The sequence below is a fragment of the Caretta caretta genome, chromosome 3 (assembly GCF_965140235.1).
Source record: "Caretta caretta isolate rCarCar2 chromosome 3, rCarCar1.hap1, whole genome shotgun sequence".
Lineage (NCBI taxonomy): Eukaryota > Metazoa > Chordata > Testudines > Cheloniidae > Caretta > Caretta caretta.
In genome coordinates this window covers 136,891,231-136,915,516 of record NC_134208.1, presented here as the reverse complement: position 1 = coordinate 136,915,516, position 24,286 = coordinate 136,891,231, and the positions used below count along the sequence as shown (strand labels likewise).

Below are 24,286 nucleotides of genomic sequence, written 5' to 3'. Positions count from 1 at the left end.
GCAGATGTGGTACTGCTAACAAGAAATTTGTTCTCTCATCAGACTCTCTCTGTCTTATATATGGAAAGTATCAGCTCACTATCTCCTATGTATCAGTAAATGAACTGGACACCATTTGCCATGGTACTTACTTACCATAGCTTTTTCATATCACAACACCCTCAAAATATCTTTAGTCATCGTTTCTGACTGATTCCTTTTCATTTTTTCTGTCAAACTCCGTGATAATGGTTATCAAGCTGAACTGAACAGGTTATTTATTGATTTTTAACATGAACGGAATCTACATGGAATATTTCTTCAGGTTAGATGGATTACATAATGTTCTTTGGCCAGACAATGGAAAGATTTACCCACTCCCACATGGAGCAAAATCATTGGAAACTGATTTGTACAGTCTGAGATAGAGAACACTGAGATAAGAATTGGATGCACTTTTTAAATGTATTTTGAAAGCTTTCAATTTCAGAATTTGCTCACGGTATATAGAGATCCACATGGGAAAAGGACTCAATGCAGGGTCCAATGAAAATCCACGCTTCAGTCATGAATTGAATTTACTTAGTCTTGGATCACAGCTTCTTCCCCCCACGCTCTAAACTTGAAGTAAAATCAAAATAGTACTGTAAGATTCTTCTGCTCCACAAACTGTAAACATTATTTGATAATAAGATTGTGTGTTCAAAGTATGTTTGTAGGTTGTATGTATTTTTTTCTTTTTGAAAACAACAACTTTTGCATTTTGAATATGTTGCTCTCCTCTGGACTTTCTCCAATTTGTCCACATCTTTCCTGAAATGTGGCGCCCAGAACTGGGCACAATACTCCAATTGAGACCTAATCAGCGTGGAGTACAGCAGAATAACTACTTATTGTGTCTTGCTTACAACACTCCTGCTCATACATCCTAGAATGATGTTTGCCTTTTTTTTTTCTGCAACAGTGTTACACTGTTAACTCATATTTAGCTTATGATCCACTATGACCCTCAGATCCCTTTCCACTGTACTCCTTCCTAGGCAGTCCTTTCCCATTTTGTATGTGTGCAACTGATTGTTCCCTCCTAAGTGGAGTATTTTGCATTTGTCCTTATTGAATTTCATTCTATTTACTTCAGACCATTTCTCCAGTTTGTCCAGATCATTCTGAATTTTAATCCTATCCTCCAAAGTACTTGCAACCTCTCCCAGGTTGGTATTGTTCGCAAACTTTATAAGTGTGCTCTGTATGCCATTATCTAAATCATTGATGAAGATATTGAACAGAACCAGACACAGAACTGATCTCTGTGGGACCCCACTCAATATGTCCTTCCAGCTTGACTGTAAACCACTGATAACTACTCTCTGGGAACAATTTTCCAACCAGTTATGCACCCACCTTATAGTAGCTCCATCTAGGTTGTATTTTCCTAGTGTGTTTAGGGAAATACATAAACAATAAAATCATAGTTTAACATAGGCACAAAAAGAATATAACTCACATAAGGGGTTGAGGGACAGTTGGAGATTTCCTGGCAACTCTCTTTCCTTGAGAGTCCACAGAATTATTTTTTTCCATGAACACTCAGACTGGGACTCTAGCAGGTGCTTGTTGATCAAGGGAGGCAAGGCATGCTGAGGAGCACCGGTTCTGTATGGCTTATTCCCTTGGCAACCCAGTGAGTTTACCAACAGAAGTCCATCCAAGAGTTAATCCTGATCTTTACTTCATTGACTCCATGACCATGATTTCCACTTCTATCGGGGAGGGAAGATAGTGCACACCCATGGTGGGGGAGATAATGACAGCATGCCCCTGACATGTTACAGGAGCCTTACGGCTGCTTTACATTGCACTGCACTGCCCCCCAAAAACTGTTTTGCAGCCAAGACAGATGTGGTGCTCCACTTGCACTCTTTTCCTCTGACGGTCTCCTGCCCAAGTGCAAGTTGAAAAAGAAGAGCCAGCTGTGCTGTTTCTACACCAGCCTGGGAATCCACACCTCGCCAGTTAGACTGACTTTAAAACTCACCATAAAGCAGCCTTAATGGACACCAGGATTTAGCCCAATAGCTTTTGCTTTTTGGCTATATGAATACTGTTGGTTTCCAACTATTGGGGAGAAGGTTAAAATCTACCCCGTTTTAGCAATGGAGAAAATCCAGTATGATCAGAGTGGTGTCACCACACAGTACAAGAAGAAAATAATTAACAGAATGTGAAATTTAAAAAGGTACTTACTGGGCCATACTGCCAGCCAAGTTCAATTTTATTCATAACCCAGAGTTCATGGATGTTCTCCGCTAATTTTTCTCTAATTCTTTCCAGGTGAGGAGGCAATACAATCTAAAGACAGAAGAGAGACAGAGCCTATTACAGATAAATTGTACTACTGTGCAATCCAGCTACTGTACTCTCATAACCAACATTGTTAATGTAAATAGTCAGTTAGACTAAATTAGAGATCTCTCAAGCCAACCATAATGAAATTCATATGTTTTTCAAGTGCTCTTTCGACAGATACATGTTAATCTATGCATTTCTGAGTATTTTATGGCTCTAAAGATGGGCCAGAAAGTGGAAACGGAGAAAGAGATGTAGACACAACATGAAAAAAAAATTCCTCCAAAATATCTAGAAGCTGTCCAAACTGACAGTATTTCTTCAGTTACCTGATAAAACACTAACACAAATGTCCATTTTTCAGCAAAATGCTTTCCATAACAATTGTTTAAGGGAATATAAATACTACAGACTCCTCCATTGGTGCAGGAGCCCCAGCCTGCCTCAGAATCATAGAATATCAGGGTTGGAAGGGACCTCAGGAGGTCATCTAGTCCAACCGCCTGCTCAAAGCAGGACCAATCACCAATTTTTGCCCCAGATCCCTAAATGGCCCCCTCAAGGATTGAACTCACAACCCTGGGTTTAGCAGACCAATGCTCAAACCACTGAGCTATCCCTCCCCCAGGGGACAGAGAGGTTCTGATGTTTTGGTGATAAGTAGGGCACGTGGCGCCTGGGGAGAAGGAAAGATTCCCCAGTATCCCCCACGAAACTCCCCAGTACACAGTGCAGTTCCTAAGACAGTGAGTGCACTGGAGACAGAATTGGAGTCTAAAAGTTTACCAACGTTTTCCTAGAAAAGCACTTTGTCATTTTGCCAACACAAACTTAAAAATTCAACAGTTTGTCTACAAATGTACGGAATGGAAAGAAAAACTGAATTTTTAGGCAGAATTTTGGGGAGTCTCTGACTCCCGCAACACATTAAAGATCATGAAAATAGGTCAGCCTTCACTTTTCATAAAAGCAGTGACTTGCTCTTGACCAAAATGTCACCTCTCCCCAATGTTATTCAGTGAGCTTTGTGCAAGTTTCTGTCCTCAACTCCAGTCACGTTGCTCTCATACCTGCCTGCTAGCTCCCCTCTCTACACTGAGTAGGGAAGAACCAGTAAGGTCACACACACAATGTAAGTGTCTTGATGGGAAGTGCTGTATAAATATGTACAATGCATTTTCACTCTCTTCCAGAGCTTATACACTATTCTAATGGTGGCCTTATAAGAATCTAAATAAATGTGTAGGTAAGTTGTGCTCACAAAATATATCCCACATTACCCACTAGCTTCAAATGGGTACTGAATCTAGAGAAAACAATTACAGATTCAATATGCTATATAATCATTGGTACTATTTCTCGAAGGGCTTTCTTCTCCCATGTAGTTTTGCAAAAACAAGCTACTTTTTTTGGAGACTGAATTCTTAGGATATCTTTTGTTCCTGTAAAATAGAGGCAATGGTAGTCTGGGGGTTGGAATTTACATTTTTACCCCATCGCATTTAGATGTTAACACTGAACCCTAACGATGATGCTATTAGCGTGAATACTGTTGACTATTTTACTGCTGATAATTTTAGTATAAGCTGCTAATGAATGTCCTGGTCTGTTGTTCAGGGTGCACTGGGAAATACTACGAGGGAACAAAAGCAGCCACCCTTTCACACCAAACACACTATTTTACAGGGTAATGCTATAAATGGTGGAGCCCTTACAAAGTTCCATGGCCTGTCCTTAAATTATCCCCAGAACGCCAATGTTAATGTTAGCCAAGACTAGGAAAGGTCAGGGGCAGGAAGGAAGAAAATCTGCCATTGGGCTTCCTTCCAAGAGTCGGGATTGCGTTGCAGGGGAAGGGTCCCCTTCAGTTTTGTGATTAGCAGGCAATTTTGATTTGTCCTCCCTTTGGCTGATCCACCTTGCTGCTGCTTCCCTACTCAGTGCACAAAGGGGAGCTAGGAGGCAGTTATGAGCGTAACTGGCAAAAGTCAGAGCAGGAGTGGCACTGATCCAGGAGCCTGATGCGGGGATGCATGAGAAAAAGAATTTGCCACTGAAACCACTCCACTATATCGGTGAGATGAAGCAGAGGTGCTGCCAAACAAACTTGCAGAAGATCAATCTTTTGGGGCCAACTTTGAAGAAAGAGTAGGATTGGGAGGGGACTGGGTAAAAAAAGCCCTGTAAGGGAAATCAGGAATACAAATCACCCTAGCTCTCCCCAAAATCAGTTCCACTCTCCTGCAAAAAACAGACTCCTGGAACATAGTGCTAAATTATTAACAAACCTGATATTACATTACTCACCACTATTACATGACAGGACCCACAAAACAGAAGAGTTATATTTATTAAACATACAAATCTCCAGCAAGCTGTCTCAGAGTCATTACTGTATAAAAGAGCACTGTCAAAACATGTATACCTCAGCCTTAGTCTACCTTAAAAGCTGCATATTACATAGCTGGACATGTGCTGTCTGTTTCACAGGAGGATTTGTTCTTTCTTGTTCAACCATTTTATGGCTGAAAGTTCACTAAAAGTGAACATTTAGGGCCTGATCCTGTATACACTGAAGCCAATGGCAATATTTCCATTCATTTCAGTGGGAGCAGGATCAACAGGCAGGCCATTCATCCAGTTTTAAGCCAGACAGTCCTGTTTTTGGAAAGGTTTGTCCCTGCCTGGTGGTACCGTGGAGAATGTCATTTTGCTCCATCCCCACTGGTGCGACCTCACATGCCTGGTGTGTGGGAGGTCATGCCAGTGGGGGCGGGCCCACACCATTCCAGAAGTGTAGCAATGGCCGGCATTCTGGGGATGCGTCAGTTGCCTCTCTAAGGATCAACCCAATTAAACAGACTACTTGCTATCTGTTGTCATAGCTGGAGCTAGAAGCACATTTCTCTTTAATGTTAGCCTTCATTTGTCAACTTTTCTATTTCTCCATAATAAATACCGATATTCAATAAAGCACAAGGATAATGCAAGTTTAATTTATACCATTTTCTGTGCATAATGAGCCAAACTCTGCTCTCAGTCACATGGCAACCTCAGTAAATAAAACAGGGTTAAACGTGGCCCAGTGCATCTAACATGATCACAAGCCTTCACCTTTAAAACATTGTATCAATAAAAAGTTCAATAATAAAATACTTGTATCATCCCCACAGTTACCACTACTTCAAAGGTCACTCTGTTTTAATCTAGTTTCACTCCAAGGATAAAACAACATGTGATGTCCTAAGGCTCGTGAATGTGAAATAAATAAAATTTCTAAAAGGTAGCAACAAGTTCTTTATTGTGCTTTGCATGTCCCAGTATTCTCAATGGTTAGCAATAAAATGTACCAAATCAGCACAGAAAGGAAACCCACATGTTTGAAACAAGTTGCAAGCTCAAACATGAAGCTAACCTGAGCCTGCAATGTCTATAGTTGAGAAAGACTGTGGTGTTTAGTTCCCTTACCTGGCTAGTATCCACGGGAACTGGTGTGAAGGCTGCTTGGGATAAAGAGATGGTTGGACCCAATAGGTCTCTTGTACATTGGTGATCCTGTTTGTATTCTCGGCTATGTTCTACTTTTAGCTTCTCTTTTGGTAGAACAGCTTCAAAGCAAGGTGCATACCCAAGTGGAGGCAGGAATTTGAATTCTCCATGGCGGCCTCCAAGCAGAAAACGTACCCTGTAAACAACAGCAGCAATTTATGCAATCATAACACCTCCAGTACAAATCTGTGGTTAGTCTTTTGCCCTCAATGGCAACCTAAAACCTGCAACTTCTTCACCATATTAAACATTTTCCTCTCAAATGTAACCTGGTAATTAGCACTGGGGATTGTGGGGAGAAAGAAGGAATGAAGAAGGAACAGGTGCATAACTAGAAGAGATTTAGCCACTCCACGAGCTAATCTCCACCTTTTATTCAAGAGTTTTAGAGAGATGGAGGATAATGGAGAAGAAAGTGAGAGAACACCAGCTTGCTAAAGATGCCTAGAAGTCAATAACCTTCCAAGCATCCAAAGTTTGGCCACAACCCTGGAGACAGACAGATTGCCAATCAGAGCTAAAACTAGGCCCAGAACCTTTCCCTCTGACATCCCTGAAGTTTGGGAGATTTGAAAAATGAGACCCAAAAACTCAATGGAAAATCATTCCATACTCTCTCCAATAGCATGTGAAACCTTCAGAACATAACACAAAAAAACTCATTTTACTTTCAAGAGTACAAGTTTTCCACATTTCCATGTTCTGTAGCTGTACAATGATGCCTATCACTTTTGCCACTGCAAGGCTCTCTGAGTACAGAGATGAGCATAAATTAGTGATACAAAACTGAGAAATTCATCTTGGTGCAGTGTGATTTGGAAGATACCAAAAAAAAAAAGTCAATTAATCCCTAGTGTAACTATAATGGCTTCAGTAGAGTTACACCACAGGAGAACGTTGTGTATTTGAATTTTATTCTATTCTGGTTCTTATATGGCCCTCATCCCAGTAGTATCTCAACACCTTCCAGAAGACCATTGAGCTATTTGACTAATATCATTCACATATGGTTCTTTCTTTCTTTCTCCTTCTCTCAAGGAGAAATTATGTGGGGAGGATTTTTTTAATATAATTTGTTATATGTACATTGTATTATATGTATATATTAGCAGAAGTAATGTGGAAAAGTACACTTTGCATTTAGAATGAAAGGTATGATTGATGATGGTTAATTCCTGTAGGAGTTTGTCCCACAGTCTTGGAGCGGTTACAGCAAAGCTTTGGGCCTGCATAGATTGGATTTAGCCTTGCAGTATGTGGTTCCATTGTGCCTGGGCAACAGGCCTGCAGACGGTACTCTGGATCCAAAAATGTGAAGCAATCTTTTCGGTAGCATGAGCCCAAACCATTGAGCACCTTTGAATTAGAGGACCAAGACCTTGAATCTCAGTTGTTATTCTATTGGAAAACTGCACTGTGAGCAGAATACAGGTTAAATGTCCTAGCAGTAGCCTGTGTTGCTGAAGAAACAAGCTACTGCATTCTGTACTAGTTGATGGTCCTTGGGGGCCCACAGCTGCATATGCAGGAAGATAGCATTGCTGTAGTACAGCCAGGAAGTGACATGAGCATGTGTAACTGAGGCCAGATTATAGGTGCTAGAACATTTTACTGGAGAGACAAGGTAGATGAGGTAATATCTTTTTATTGGACCAACTTCAGTTGGAGAGACACAAGCTTTCGAGCTTACAGAGAGCTCTTTTCCAGGTCCCAAAAGAGCCAGCTTTTAGTTTTAGTTAGAACATTTTACTGGTAGACGATACTATGAGAGTTTAGCTTTAGCAAGAAATCCCAGAGTGCACCTAATCAGCAGACAGAACTGACCAATTGTGCTTGTGTATCTTCAACTAACAGAGACTACACTGCCATAGGTGCATTATGGAAAGTACATTTTTTTACATTGCAGAAATCAGAAAAATTCATGTACATAAATGGATGTTTTTCTTTTAGTTTGGCTTAAAGGCTGGCCTGGCACCAAATGTTAGCAATGTATGTTGTGCTGGCAGCTAAGAAAGGAGACAGAAGATGTTGTTAAATCCTAAGTGGAGTATATTAGTGAACTACCTGAACATGTTCGCATGCTGACAAATGCCAGGTGCACTATCCCTTCAGGACTCCTTTCAGCTCTTACCTCACTCCACCTTTATGGAACAGGCAACATGCCAAGAAGGCAGATGTCAGAAAGGGAAATGAGGGGGATGGTAGCAGGGGAATAATTGGACATGTTCACTGAAAACAGGAAAAACTACAATGGATGCTAACTTTATTCCTGCAGCAAAGCTGACAACTGGAAAGAAGAGGCCATCTATGTTGAAATTCTCAAACATCCCTTGAACTGGTTGACCATTTATCCGGAATGAGATGCTTGGGGCACTCAGATCCAAACAGCAGCTGATAACATCATCCGTTCTTAACAGATGAGGATTGGGAGAATTCACTGTCCGTGCAATACAGCCTATGGAGAAAAGGAAACACATTTAGAACAACTTTAGAGAGTCACATAGAAAAGGTTTCACTAAAACCTAAAAATTTTACTTAAAAAAAAATAATAATGAGGTAAACATATGGAGTACATGTGCCTGGATTCAGAGATATCAATACTAGATTATCAAAGAATTAATAGTAAACTTGTAATAAAGTGCAGATATGCACTCACTGGCATCTGCAAATATTATTTTAATTATTGCACATTTGTGCTTAAGGCATCTGGAAATAAATAATGGTCCTATTTTGAGGCTCAAAAAAACTCATAAAACTGAAATTTTACCCCCATTTACACCACAATTCCAAATTCCAAAAAGTGGATTAAAACCTGAAGGAGAAAAAAATACACCTTATTAAAAAAATGCCTACATTAGCTGGCCAGGATCTTACCTGGGCTCTCTAGGGATGCTTCTGAGCCACTGACCAATAGAAGATCAGTATTTCAGACTTTTGGTGCTTGTTGCCAGGGTGGTTGGAAATAAAAGTCCTTCATATCACTACTGAGCATCCAAACCCCACAATCACAATAGGAGCTTGTGTCAAAAATTCCTTCCTTTTATATTCTATGTAAATATAGTTTAATGTATACACTCAATGAACCCAACTCCCCAGAACATTAATTGAAGATGAAACTAACAATGCATGTCACACGTTTGCGTTAGAAATGTGTATTATTTTGACTTTTGTTTCAGTTATCAAATTCTGTACAACGTATGAAGAGTGCTGAATATCTTAATCATAAAAATAAAATTAGATCTTCTCTTCTATCATCAACGAGCCCATGATATAGTGTGGAGTAAAATATATCAAAATGCTAATCTATAATATGTCTCATCATCCAAGATAAACATAAATTTGTTCTTTGTAAAGTGATTTGAAGATGTAAAATCAGGAAGTATCATTATTAAGGGCCAGACTGTGGTATGCTTGTTTACTCTGTGGAGTACTGTACTACTCAGCATAAATAAAAGGTATCATAATCAAGCTCTAAAACAGAAATAATGAAGATTAGTAAATACTTTTTCACCATAGAGGTGTCTGTTACTTTGCTCTGATTTCAATTAACCCTGGAATGTACCATTCTCTTCCCCTGCACCCATTTAAATAACACATCTCATTGTATTACATATAAAATTCCTGATCTCCAAGAAGAGTCATCTACAGAAGAAATTGGAAGTAAGATATAACACACTTCTGGCATTTTGTTTATCTATAACGTGAGATATGGGAAGAAATATGCAAGTGAAAAACCTCTGGAAATGGATTTTAAAAATGAGACCTATAATTTTTGGAATACGTGGGGCAAAGCAGAGTGCATATTAAGTACAGAACCCTACAGTTAAACTGTATTAGCCACTTATGGTGTCAAAAAGGGCTAATGTGACCCTTAGTTACATAAACTGAGTAGTAAGCAATAGCAGAAAGGTGATTTGATCTCAGTATGCTTCATTGGTAAAACAGATATTAGAATACTACATACAGTTCTCATTAGTGGTGCAAATGTAATCCATTTCTTACCGGGGGGGGGGGCAGCAGAAAATGGGAGGCACGTGACCTCCTCACGTGACTCTCCACATGATTCCTCCCCGCCCCACCCCCAGCCTGATGCCTCCACGCTCTCCCTGTCCCCTCCCCATGATCCACCCTCCCTTACCCTAGGGAGAGGTGGGTCCCTGTCCTCCTCCCTCCCACTGCACTGGAGACTTCAGAACCACAGTGCGAAAGGAGCAGAACTTGAGGCTCCACGCCTGCAGCTCCTCCGGTGCGGCTGTACCACCCAACCCTTCCATGCAGGGTCTCCTCTGTCTGTACAGCAGCCCTCCCAGAAGACAGGGCTGGGGGTGGGACTGGGGGCGGTACAGCTGCCAGCGTGAGGAGCTCCTGGCGTGGGGCCACCTCTTAGCCCAACTTTCTGCTCTTTTCCCCACTGCGGTTCTTGGGAGAGCCCTGTGGTTCAGGAGAGGACACGCTGCGTGGGAGGGCTGGGGGCAGTACAGCTGTGCCAGAGGACCTGCCGGCATGGGGCCCTTGTCTTTCCGGTACGCTATAAAGATCTTGCTGGTATGGCGGACCGGACCGCCCCACTTGCACTGCCAGTTCTCAGGTCCTCCCTGTAAAAATAAGGTTGAAAATTCGATAAGGTGCAAAAAAGAGCCACAAAAATAACTTGAGGAATGGAGAAAATGCTTTACAGTGAAAGACTTATGCTGAACAGACTGAATTCTTTATCAAAAAGAAGATAAGCCCTTTCTGTGCCAATGAGCTTCAGGAACCTCCTGGGAAAACAGTGCTCTCTAGGACCTCATGAGCACCCATCACCTTGCAACTCTGAGATTACAATAGGTTGTGTGGTCCCCAGATGTCTCTTTTCCTTCCTTTTGGTGGCAAACTGTGGGTATAGGGACCTTTGCTCCATGCCCCAAAAACTTTACTCTGTCTTAACAAAAAAAAAACAAAAAAACCTTCCTTTTTTGTAAGAGCAGTTGTGATCGAGACAATTTTAACTTAGCTTTAGATAATATTAGGTCATTTGAGATGTTGGTTGTGCAGTTTAGATTCACAGATCATCCCCGGCTGAGCTCTGAGGAATCATTTCCAATACAGACTCTAAAGACCTGGATAAAAAGTCCAGGTTTAATCATTGTATGTCATGGCCTTCCATTTTCCTGGAGTCAGGTGCCCATACCTGCTGCCTTATGTGTTTTGAAGATTCTACTCTCCAGAATCTTGTTTGATGTTCAAACTCCACCACTTTTCCCAGGCATTTGGAGGCTGAGTAGCTTGAGGGGGGATTTTCTATTGGAGCATGCGGTGGAGAGTCAGTTAATTACTTTACGTGATGGCTCTGATCAGGCTTTTTGTTGTGGCATGAAATTACTTGAGACTGGTCATTTTAATTTTTCTCATAGCAACGAAAAATATAAGTGACTGTTAATTGGATCTTCTTTTTATTCAATAAAAGAATAATTGCTTCTAATCCTGGAAATTTTCTCAGCAAAAATGGAAAATAAAAATATGAACGTACAAATCTACTTTTTTTAAAATCAAAACTGACCTCTGTTATCTTCTTCTACTCAGCAGAGGCACAAGTCACAGGATCAGCTGCAAGTCTTTCTCCATGTATTAAATAGTAACAATCATAATCATAAGTAAATCTTATATGTAAATTGGAAGAATAATTTCTCCTCTGTCTTGTTTTATGGTAACTGGCATTTCTTCCCTAACCTTTCCGGGATCAGCACTAAGAAGCAACAGCTTAATATGTTACTAGATATTTGAGTGCAATTTATCATGGACAAAAAATACATACTGTATGTTACCCCTGCTGGGACAAAAACAGCTCAAGGACATTATGTTACATTTCACTCTGGAAATGCAACAGCAACCTTAAATGAAAATGAGATTACTGGAATCCTGGAAGAGGAACAAAGTACAAGAGCACTCTTGAGAGAGAAAATTTCTACTGTTTTCTCTCAAAAAACAAAACCACTCTCTCCCACTCCATTCATTTTATATTTAAGTAGTTTCTGGCTTCTAAAGTATTCTCTTGCCTACAGTACCTCCTGCCCATCCCAGAGCTCCCGTGCTGCTGCGTCTCTGAGATATTTCATTATGATTCCTTTGAAGCTGAGGAGGTCTCAGGCTCCAAACCAAGCCCAAACATCTACACGGCTATTTTTAGCCCCACAACACGAGTTTGAGTCAATTGATCCAGACTCCAAGACTCACTGCCACGGTGAGGGGGGTTGTTTTTGGTACTATGTAGGCAGACCCTTAGAGTTCAATTAATGCTCAAGTGCATATCCTATCAATTCAACACTTAAAAACATCAGTTGGGACAACTAACATCCAGACCAACCTCAATTTACACGCCTTACCAGATCAGAATATCCAAATGCTCTCACACACACCTCGACGACACAAACATCCCTTTCATTTCCAACGTACAGTGACCTATAAGGTCCAATTCTTCACAATCACACAGCTCTAATTTCAACCCCAGCTAAACAGAGAATTAAAAACTCGTAGTTCTGTGGAGGAGAAGGTACCTTCTCCATCTAGCAAGACTTCTTTAGTTCACCAGTCTAAGTCACTGGGACAAGAGCTCCAACTGGCAAACTTATTCAGTTTGCAGGAGACTCAGAAGAAAGACATGCCGGGGATAGAGGTTTAAAAAACAAACAAACCTCAGCTCAGGGGATGCACATGATCAGCACAGATGAGGAAAAAAGGGAGACAGTGTCAGAGAATAGAAATATATGGATACTGTGCTATGCATAGGCTTTCTTGGCATAAGTTTATGACAAATATGGAGAACATATTTTTCTCTGTGATACTTGATATCACCACAGTGGCCTCAGTCAGCAATAGAATAAGGTTTTTGCAAAAGAAAAAACAAAACTGATTAATTCCAATAGTATATCCAGTGCCTCTCCTACAGTTAGCACACAATACTTCTCTCATGTAAGGGTAAAAACTATGATTTCAGATTAATTCTATCCTGGGCCAGTGACACTTTTATGATTGGATTTCCAGTCTAAACACACAAACATTCATGAGACATGCAGTCAATCTAAATTTATGCAACTAAAATATTTATATCACTGCTAAATAGTCTCTGTTTCTTCCATCTTCCCTACCTGGTGAATATCATATCATATTGTATTCTATTAAGATAACCCATTCACACACATCACATGCATACATACTTAATATCCAGCATCTAAACTTCTCAGAACATGTCCTGTAATGGCATCTACAGGAGTGGTTTACACATTTACACTGAGATTTTTCGAAGCTGCTTAAGGATTATGTCCAAATCACCTGGGTGGCTTTGAAAACCCCACCATCAATGCATTCCCTTCTATCTGAACAGAAACACAGAGAAGTACTTTTAAAATGTATGACACAAAAGTTTCCTTCCTATATATTCAAACAAACTCAATATGCATCACATACACAGAATGGATAGGCCAGTATGCTTACGTAAGTCCCCATTGTCTGGCTTTAAGAATTTCTAAACATTTGAACTAAAATGAGTATATCAAAGAACCCCCCCACCCCAAATTGATATGGCCTAAATATCTCATGTTGGTTTTATAATATCACAGAGGGATTAGAAATCCAGTCTACCACTGTGAGAATGCTTGTCAGACTTCATTTTCTGTACCTTTGAAGTTTTAAAGCAAAGCTTTGGAATGCACTGTTAAAAAAAAAAAATGATTCCATCTATAAATTGCATTGTTTTGAATTCAACTATCTTTTAGATGAGAGTAGTCAACTTAAAAAAAACCAGAATGGAACTCTGATTCTGCATTTTACCCCAAATGCCCTAGCATTCATAGAATCATAGAATATCAGGGTTGGAAGGGACCTCAGGAGGTCATCTAGTCCAACCCCCTGCTCAAAGCAGGACCAATCCCCAATTAAATCATCCCAGCCAGGGCTTTCTCAAGCCTGACCTTAAAAACTTCTAAGGAAGGAGATTGTACCACCTCCCTATGTAACGCAGTCCAGTGTTTCACCACCCTCCTAGTGAAGAAGTTTTTCCTAATATCCAATCTAAACCTCCCCCACTGCAACTTGAGACCATTACTCCTTGTCCTGTCCTCTTCTACCACTGAGAATAGTCTAGAACCATCCTCTCTGGAATCACCTCTCAGGTAGTTGAAAGCAGCTATCAAATCCCCTCCATTCTTCTCTTCTGCAGACTAAACAATCCCAGTTCCCTCAGCCTCTCCTCATAACTCATGTGTTCCAGACCCTAATAATTTTTGTTGCCCTTCGCTGGACTCTCTCCAATTTATCCACATCCTTCTTGTAGTGTGGGGCCCAAAACTGGACACAGTACTCCAGATGAGGCCTCACCAATGTCGAATAGAGGGGAATGATCACGTCCCTCGATCTGCTCGCTATGCCCCTACTTATACATCCCAAAATGCCACTGGCCTTCTTGGCAACAAGGGCACACTGCTGACTCATATCCAGCTTCTCGTCCACTGTCACCCCTAGGTCCTTTTCCGCAGAACTGCTGCCTAGCCATTCGGTCCTTAGTCTGTAGCTGTGCATTGGGTTCTTCCGTCCTAAGTGCAGGACCCTGCACTTATCCTTATTGAACCTCATCAGATTTCTTTTGGCCCAATCCTCCAATTTGTCTAGGTCCCTCTGTATCCTATCCCTGCCCTCCAGCGTATCAACCACTCCTCCCAGTTTAGTATCATCCACAAATTTGCTGAGAGTGCAATCCACACTATCCTCCAGATCATTTATGCAGTTATTGAACAAAACCAGCCCCAGGACCGACCCCTGGGGCACTCCACTTGATACCGGCTGCCAACTAGACATGGAGCCATTGATCACTACCCGTTGAGCCCGACAATCTAGCCAACTTTCTACCCACCTTATAGTGCATTCATCCAGCCCGTACTTCTTTAACTTGCTGACAAGAATACTGTGGGAGACCGTGTCAAAAGCTTTGCTAAAGTCAAGAAACAATACATCCACTGCTTTCCCTTCATCCACAGAACCAGTAATCTCATCATAGAAGGCAATTAGATTAGTCAGGCATGACCTTCCCTTGGTGAATCCATGCTGACTGTTCCTGATCACTTTCCTCTCATGTAAGTGCTTCAGGATTGATTCCTTGAGGACCTGCTCCATGACTTTTCCGGGGACTGAGGTGAGGCTGACTGGCCTGTAGTTCCCAGGATCCTCCTTCTTCCCTTTTTTAAAGATTGGCACTACATTAGCCTTTTTCCAGTCATCTGGGACTTCCCCCGTTCGCCACAAGTTTTCAAAGATAATGGCCAATGGCTCTGCAATCACAGCCGCCAATTCCTTTAGCACTTTCGGATGCAACTCGTCTAGCCCCATGGATTTGTGCATGTCCAGCTTTTCTAAATAGTCCCTAACCAGCTCTTTCTCCACAGAGGGCTGGCCATCTACTCCCCATGTCATCTACATACATGATTTATTTTGATGCTGCTAGATACCACAGACTTACTGGAAATGGCTGCCCCACATCCCTTTATCGAGAAATTAAAAATGCTTTACCTGACCACAGATGAAGACCATCAAATCCATAAGAGTACAGGTCATCGCCAACACCATTTCCACCCCATTCTTCACCTCCCCCAGGGTAGGGTGAATAGCCCTCTGTTGAAGCCCAGCCCACTCGAAGATGAGTAGCTTCTGCTGTCACAAAGGGCTCCACATAGTCCACCATAAGCTCATAGTACCATTTTCTGTATTGGGCGGAGCCTTCGCTGATCCCAAGGAAGATATTGGGTCTCATGCTTAAAACAAAGGAGGAAAATGGCTAGCCATAAAAACAGATCAGAAGAACATGTTACAGTAGTTAGATTTCTTTTTCTCAATTTGTGTTTACCACTTATTGAATGTATGTCTTGTTTCATTAGAAGTGAAGAACAAAATGAAAGTTCTTCAAAATTTCTGGTGGAAAAGCTTCCCATACAGTTCAATCAAAATTGTAATTTTCAGCAATTAAACCAGCACTACTAATCAAATACCTGTAATAATACTGTGCACTTTTAAGTACAGTAGAATCTTGGGAATAGTGGTTGTTTGTAACTCTTATGGTTGTTCTTTCAAGTTTACAACTGAACATTGAGTTAATATAGCTTTGAAAAATATAGCTTGTACTATGCAGAAGAAAAATGCTGCTTTTAACCATCTTAATTTAAATGAACCAAGCACCAAAACAGTTCCCTTTCCCTTAATTTTTTTTATTTGTTTCTGCTGCTGCCTGATTGCATACTTCCGGGTCCAGCTGAGGTGTGTGGTTGGCCAGTCAGTTCGTAACTTTGGTGTTTGTAATTTTAAGGTTCTACTGTACAACTTTACTAATTCACATTGCACACCTTCAAATTTGCACACACAATAATGACAGCCTCTTCCCGCACCAACAGAAAAAGTATAGTGAGTAGATACTGTAGAATGGTCTCATTCTGCAGTACTAGGACTTTATTACACTTATAAAATGTACTACAGAACACTTTACTGTGAAATGTTATAACTAAAACTACAATAAATTTGTAAAATAAATGTTCACTTATTCACCAATTTGTAAATCCAATAATTCATAATGGTATACCAGCCATTCGTGCAAATTAGCAATATAGATCACTAAAATGAGGTACAGAAGTTCATTCATAGATTTTAAGGCCAGAAGGGATCATTGTGATCATCTAGTGTGACCTCCTGTGTAACACAGGCCATAGAACTTCACCCAACGATTTCACAAGTCCATAAATTCTGTTTGAGCTAGAGCCTGTGGTTTTTTGTTTTGTTTTTTAAGGAAGGTATCCAATCTTGATTTTAAAAGACTTTTAAAAAATCTGTTATCACATTTCAGAGTAGCAGCCATGTTAGTCTGTATTCTCAAAAAGAAAAGGAGTACTTGTGGCACCTTAGAGACTAACCAATTTATTTGAGCATAAAAAATTCCACTGAATGCATCCGATGAAGTGAGCTGTAGCTCACGAAAACTTATGCTCAAATAAATTGGTTAGTCTCTAAGGTGCCACAAGTACTCCTTTTCTTTTTGTTATCACATTGTTATCATTCACATTTTTATATTTACATTTTTCCTCCCACTCAATGATTAAATGACTTATTTGCTTGTATAGGACCCTTCACTTGAAAGGTCAAATTCTCTCCTGCATAAGCATATGCTCAGTGTAGGAATGGGGGTGTATCAGGGAGCCATTTAGAGCTGTCCGGTTCTCTAACTACTGCAACACTGCCCCAGAATTAAGTTTAGGTTTGCTTTTACTTACGACAGCTGGCTATAGTTCCTGTTCAGATTCTTATGGATATAATTTATCAAAGCCACAATATGCCAGTTAACGCATTGTCTTTAGAAAGATTCACAGAGGTGATTCCTGTGCTATGGTTAAATAGATTTTTCTCTTAATGACTGCAGATATCGTCTTAGCACAAGAACTCAGATTCCTTTTGCTTTGCTGATCTATATTTAAGTAAATATTTTTCTTTTACCTGCTCACATGGTTCACAAGGCGTGTCTGTAGGAGGAGATCTCTTCCTGGTAGGAGATTGTCACAGATTAGATGTTGATTAGACCGCACAGCGACTCCATGGCATACACATAGAGAGCACAAGACATCTAAAACCTATAAAAGAAATTAAGTTCTTTTCACTGTAATTTACTTTTCATATTAGAACATTAAGAATCAGCATGGACTACTGAAGGGAACTGTATTGATACCCCATCCCTTCGAATGAGATACACATTTTACCATTTGGAATTTCACTTTTACAGATAACCTGCTTTTCTTATTCAGTGCAGTTCCTTTATTCAGAGAAATATCTTACATACCTTATGGTTTCTTCCATGTTTGTCCAAAAGACAGATAATCGATTTAATATGTCCTTCCTTAATAATGTTTAGAGCTTCTGGACTTTCCACCAACACACAGTGCAAAACCTCCAGAATTCCTGAGAAGGTAAAAAATAGTAATCATGTATTGATTATATAATCTCACTAGCTGAAAGTCTGTGCTATTGCCCCCATGAAATCTGTAGAGTCATGTGACTCCTGGACAAAAATATTAGGCAACAAGCATATGAATGCAAAACATGTAAAAATTGCAATTTAATAATGTGCATGTGACAACTTCAGTGCACTTCACCTAACTCAAACATACCAACCTCTGTTCTAGTTCTTTGTACCCGAAGCACCATTTCCCTGACTCCCCCACTCTCCAACTGCTCTGGGGTTTCTCCTCTGCCCAGGTCCCAGTAGCACCACTTCCCAAATTCCCCCTCCTCCACCCACATCATGCTGCCCCTGGACCCTCTCTCTCCTATAGGGCATTACATGAAGGCAGGGCTCAGTGGCAGGGCAGGTCTGCATCCTCAGCCCCAGGGCTCTAGAACAGAGTGCTGCCAACATGACCCCTCCTGAAGACTGTGGGAACAGGGAAGCTTCTTGAGTCATCCCTAAAATCCTGGGACTTGTGATCAGTTTGTGAGAGCTGGCAACACTACAACACTGCCTTCCCCTGGCTGCTTGGAGGGGACCCCCCTTACCAACCACTACACCCAGGCTGGGGGAGCTGTTGTTCTACCCCCTCCATCTCCCATCCCCACCACTATCCTCTGTGCCCAGCTTAGCCTCTCTCCTGTCCCCAAACAACACAGCACCCCATTCCCCTGAAACATCATCAGACTCCTGGTCCTCCCCAGCACCCCGCTCCCCATCATTATCCCCATTCACCTTTCACAGAGTCTCTACTTCTCCTCACATTCCCTGTGTAGTACATCAATGATAGTGTGGCAGCCATTGTGTGTGTGGGGATGGCTTCAGTCGCATTGAAAACAATGGGAGGAGGCAGCCAACCTCATTAAGGGCAGCCTCATTCCCCCATGCGGATAAACTGTAGGGAAACAGCAGCCACTTGCTGGCTTCAGGCCCATTGACCAAAACAGGAGATGGGTAATCCACTGTCTGTCCAGTCACCCTCATATAACCAATAAAATTGCTGCATGCACGTTAAGTAAGGGTAATAATCGGTTGAGCCACCTCCAATATCACAAAGGTCTAAAACTCTCGGCATGGCACAGATACATACTTTATACCTGTGTGATGTACAGCTACGGTAATTCATAAAGTCAAAGTGACTGAGAAATTAAAAAATTGGACAGTAACAGACTGAAAGCTCTCAACCATGCTTGTAGCAGCTTCCATCACTTCACACTGATTTAGACAGTTTAGGCTTCAGAGTGACACAGAGAGTGACATCCCAGTAATCTTATTATATAGATAACTACACATGGGCGTCACTGCACATTGCATTTGCCCAGCAATCGACCAAGTTTTAAAATTGCTGCCTTCAACAGTATACAGTGAACAAATAAAATAAAAGAATATCATGTTGATATTGTTACTGATAGGCTTAGCAGAACAAGTGGATTTAGGGACAAGGTTAACAGAAAAGTATATATCAAATGTATCTGCAGAGATCAAAGTGAATTGTTCACAGGCAAAATATGAGAGAATTCCTGGCCCCACTGAAGTCAATGGCAAAACTCCCACCAACTTCAAAAGGCTCAAGATTTCACCCTACGTATGTACTACAGACATAACACACACACACTGTGTGTGTGTGTGTGTTTGTGTTTATATTTTCCCGCAGCATAATATTGTCTGAAATATGTAAAAAAAAATTCAGTCACACTAACAATGCACCAAAACTGAAACTTTGAATCCTGCCCAATGCTGGAGGAGGGGCAGATGTGAGATTCCTAACACAGTGACCCGGTGTATGTCACTGTTTTGGAGGGAACGTTCTCGCAGCCGGAGCAAGACATCCTGAAGCACTTCAGAGTAGCAGCCGTGTTAATCTATATCCGTAAAAAGAAAAGGAGTACTTATGGCACCTTGGAGACTAACAAATTTATTTGAGCATAAGTTTTCGTGAGCTACTGCTCACTTCATCGGATTCATGCAGCGGGAAATACAGTGGAAATTCCACTGCATGCATCCGATGAAGTGAGCTGTAGCTCACAAAAGCTGATGCTCAAATAAATTTGTTAGTCTCTAAGGTGCCACAAGTACTCTTTTTTTTTTGAAGCACTTCATACGCTCTGTGTATATCACAGCTAAGCAGGGATTGAAAACTGCTGTTGTTTAAGAAGCAAACAAATAGAATCAGGATGAAATTGAGACACACAAAGAACTAAGAACCACTAAATCACCTGTAGCCTCCCAATTAAACGTAATTACCATCCCAATAAAGCAGCAGTCATTGCCATTAAGAATCATTAGACTTAAATCCCTACAATGTGCAGTAAGACAGGATCCCATGTGTACTGGGTCCAGGCACCATTGCTTCAGGGGGCCTCCAAATTTGGCAGCCATAAGCATCATGCATGCAGTTAATTGCTATCAACTGCTGCTGTTGCTGCCTCCTGAAGAAACAAGTCACAGCATTGAAAAGGAGGGCTGAGAAGCAGTATTGAGCTTAGCAGTTACACAAGGTCTAGTGTTAATCCTGTCATGTCATGTCTCTTGTGACCTTCTGCCTCTCCCCCATCCCTTGTCTCCAAGATCACACCCTGACTCTCTGAGTGAGATACATGCTCTCTTTTCCTGGAAGCGGGCAGTGGTAACACCACAGCATCTATTCCCACTCTGCTATGGAAGGAAGCACCACCCAGTACTTCTCTGTAAGACCCAGCTGCATAAGAGATGTCACATCTTTCCTGTTAGTACACAGAGTGAAGGGAGGAATAAAAGATCATCTACTACCTCAGAAACAAGAGCACCCATCACACCAAGCATCAGAGAGGAAGAGGACAGAAATCCCCCATGTTCTTGCAGATAGGAATGGAGGATGTATTTGCTGACCTCACAAAAACTAGAAATGAAGAATATTCCCATTTGCTAGTGTGTCAGTCGGAAGGGGAAATCCTGCCACCACTCCTCCCTGCAGCTAAAAGGGCAGAGATACACTCTCACTCTTCTCAGAAGCTAGAACGAAGAAAAGCAAAAATAACATCACTTCCACCAATCAGAACTCCTCACCCCTCAGTGAGGGTCCTCAGTGCACAGGATGGACAGTGTGTAGTGAATGAGTTAGAGGACACTTACTGAAGAGTAAGGATAAATATAAATACTGGTCATCTGCCGCATCCATTACACTACATCTGTCATGCACACTGAGGGTATGAAACAAATCCCATGCAAGTCAATGAGATTTTTAACACTGACTGCAGTGGGCCTAGGATCAGGCCCTAACTAAAGAAGAAATTATAGCATGTGACCGTGACACTGAAGACTACAGCATGAGGAAACAACTGTCCTCAGCATATAAAATCTAGAACAAGTTTCTGTCAAAACTCGGCAAGCGTTTGCCAGAGGGGTGTAGAAAGCATGCTTCTATGACTTTACGAACATGTTTTTATTATTGAGTTCCAATTTACTCACAATAAAAAACACTATTTGGACACACAAACGAAGTATTCTTCAAGTGACAAAAGGTTTACTCAGATTTATTGATGTGAATTTTGTTGCTGTTGTGAGGAACAGAACACCCAGATGAGAGAAAAGAAGCAATCTAAACCAAGGCTATTACACCAACCCTCCAGTAAGGATGGAGAGAGCAAAACAAATTTAACACAACATGCTGACATCTTTTAATGAGAAAAATAAATGCTTTGGTGGACAATCTGAGGAACAACAGAACATAGTCTGGCATGCAATAAGCTGTTTGTGGGGACTCAACGAATCTAAAAATATTCTAAGCTACCTAACAAAACAAAAAATAACAAATATCTGAAGAAAACACATCATTATAGCGTTTATGAAATGCCACATTATGCAAAGTAATCAGTGTTTCTGAAAATAAAACAAAAAAGAAAAATTGAAATACAGCAGGCATGGAAAGAATTAAAAGTAGTTAGTATCTTTCAAGTGGCCTTAAAATGAACCCACTTGCATTAACTAACTAACTTCTTAATGTATGAAAGAAATATGGAATAATATTATAAGCATAATTCAGGAATCCTTTATGATAAAGTAATCTATGGTCTCTATAAAAATACCATAAAGTTCCCTTCTAGAGGAGTTGCAAATAACTTCTCTAGTATATTTGTATTGTCAAAGCTAAATAACTTAATGCCATTAGTAGCTTTACTGTAGGAATAAGCCACAACAGGCATGTATTGGTAGGCTAGTGATACATGCTTCTTTGTGACACATAAAATGGAAGGCCCAAAACCTCCAGAGAAATTCATCGGTATCTAACTCCTGGTGTGGTTTATTGCTTTTAGTAAGAATGCTAGTTTTAATTTTAAAATAAAACAAAAACATTTTACATTAGTTTTATTGGGGGAAGGTGTGTAGGTTGTGCAATGTATCATCCTATGAAAAATAAATGCTAGTAGAAAGATAAAACAATTGCAAAGAAAGGATTAGGGATACCTTTTATTAAAAAAAAAAATTTAAAGGTTTTTCTGGCTTCTTCAGACTCCTACCTCCACCTACTTATCCTCTATGAGCCAGGGCTGCTCTGTCTGTAGCAATGTATGGCACAACAGCCAATTTCAATTCATTTGATATTGAAAGCCCAGATTAGTTTTATTCCCCAATAAAATGTGAGCTAATAATTGTCACTGGGATTTTCACGGACTTCACTGAGAACTGGATCAAGTCCATAGTAATGCTGAACAGCCAGCCAAGCTCACTGAATAGAGGAGGGTAAATCTTAGGGCCAAGGGCAACCACTCCTCGTAGAATGGAGTCCTAGTCGGTGCAATATTAGGCCTGAAATTTCAATGCACAGAAGTCAGCACATTCCAACACAGTGTTAGTTCAGACACATTTCACTGCCTCACTGTAGCGTACATTTAACAGCATGGCCATGAACAGTAATCCAACAGTACTCCACATGTCATGAGATCCAGTGTTACTAAGTTATGGTTACTATGGCAACCATAACTTTTGAATTTCCAGGCTTGTGTGATAGAACAACACTAAGATTATGGATTCAATCACAATATTTTGGGTTTATTTTCAAAGATTTTTGTTTGTTTTTAATACAGTAAAAAAAGCCTATGTTGAAGAAGTAAATGATGTTGAATAAGCAAGTATTATCTCCTCGACTCCATTTCCAGACCAACCAGCCACCTCTCTATCTATCACACATTATCACTGTAGCAACCGAGCCCTGGGTATCAAACATAGAAAAAACCCTACAGATGCAGATGCTCTCCCGACAGCCATATCCTCCCATGGACAAGTGCCCTGCGTTCTTGGACAACATCTTCTGAATGTGTAACTTGATCACACATTGATTGAAATATGCCTATTTGTTTATGGTAAAACAAAATGGGCCTGTCCCTCTCTCCTTGGAGCTGCCTAACAGTGATCCAGTCAAGAAGAATGTGTTTACTGCTATGAGTTCCTCTAACAGAAACAATGGAAACACACAAAGCATCACACCAACAACTCTATCTAACAGAGATTTGAAACCAAGGATGTTTCTACTTTTACATGATCTTTTCATCCACACAAACAACAGTGGGATGTGGAGGGTTTTAATTATAAATGCTGGCAGGAGATTCTATTTTAATGGGTCAACATGAAGTGGAGAAAGAAGTTTGAAGACTAGCAGATAATTTCAGTCAGATGCAGTGATCCCTAGTGTATGAAATTTGAGATACCTAGAATAAAAATAATTGTTTTTCATACGTGTCTTTAAAAATTATTTCTCCCTTACTTACTCAAAAACTAATCTCTGCTGTTTTCTGGAGATCAACATTTAGAAGATTAACAGATTTTCAGTTTGCACTTTACAAGTTTATCCAGTATGCTACTGTTTCTTTAAATTTTTAGAAGGATTAGTTAATATCAGCTGAAGTTTATTCCAGACAGTGAGACACTACACTTGTTTTAATTTATGCATTGAAGAGACAGAATATTTGCATTTTCCACTCTGTTTCTTCTGTGATGTCTCAGTGCTAAAGAGGTCCAATCCCAAACACCTTTTTACTCACACAAATTCTCATCTTTTAATTTTGCTTCAATAAAGAACTCCAGATCAGGACAAAAATAAGAACGGTTTCCCAGTACTGGTTTCTGCTTTCTTCAGGCCTGGTTTAATTTTTAATCTAATTTGTATCCCACATAATTTTTTTACATATATGTTTGACTTTTATAATCAGTTTCCAATTCTACAGCATTCAAGAATCTGAAAAAGTTTTAGAAACATTAATGAATTAAGCTACACAACACTCCCAAATGGCAGGTAAATAAGTATTATCATGGGGAAACTGAGGCACAGAACAGTTACGTGACCTCCCCATCATACAAAGCAAATCACTAGCAGAGTGAGTAAAGGCACTAGGAACTGCCGCCTCTCACTCTTGCACTCTAATCACCAGT

General features: G+C 40.5%; 1 protein-coding gene across 19 annotated transcripts in view; it reads right to left on the bottom strand.

The window, feature by feature from the left end:
• The window catches only part of RYR2 (ryanodine receptor 2), a 719,935-nt gene that overhangs the window by 337,143 nt on the left and 358,506 nt on the right, over positions 1–24,286 (bottom strand). For all 19 annotated transcript variants that reach the window (XM_075126918.1, XM_075126917.1, XM_075126921.1 and 16 more), the window contains 6 exons: positions 17,717–17,835; positions 17,377–17,510; positions 15,412–15,653; positions 8,137–8,329; positions 5,794–6,010; positions 2,224–2,328 (listed from right to left, as the gene is read on the bottom strand). In XM_075126918.1, coding sequence (XP_074983019.1) covers positions 2,224–2,328; positions 5,794–6,010; positions 8,137–8,329; positions 15,412–15,653; positions 17,377–17,510; positions 17,717–17,835 — 1,010 coding nt within the window. The remainder of the gene's footprint in view (positions 1–2,223; positions 2,329–5,793; positions 6,011–8,136; positions 8,330–15,411; positions 15,654–17,376; positions 17,511–17,716; positions 17,836–24,286) is intronic.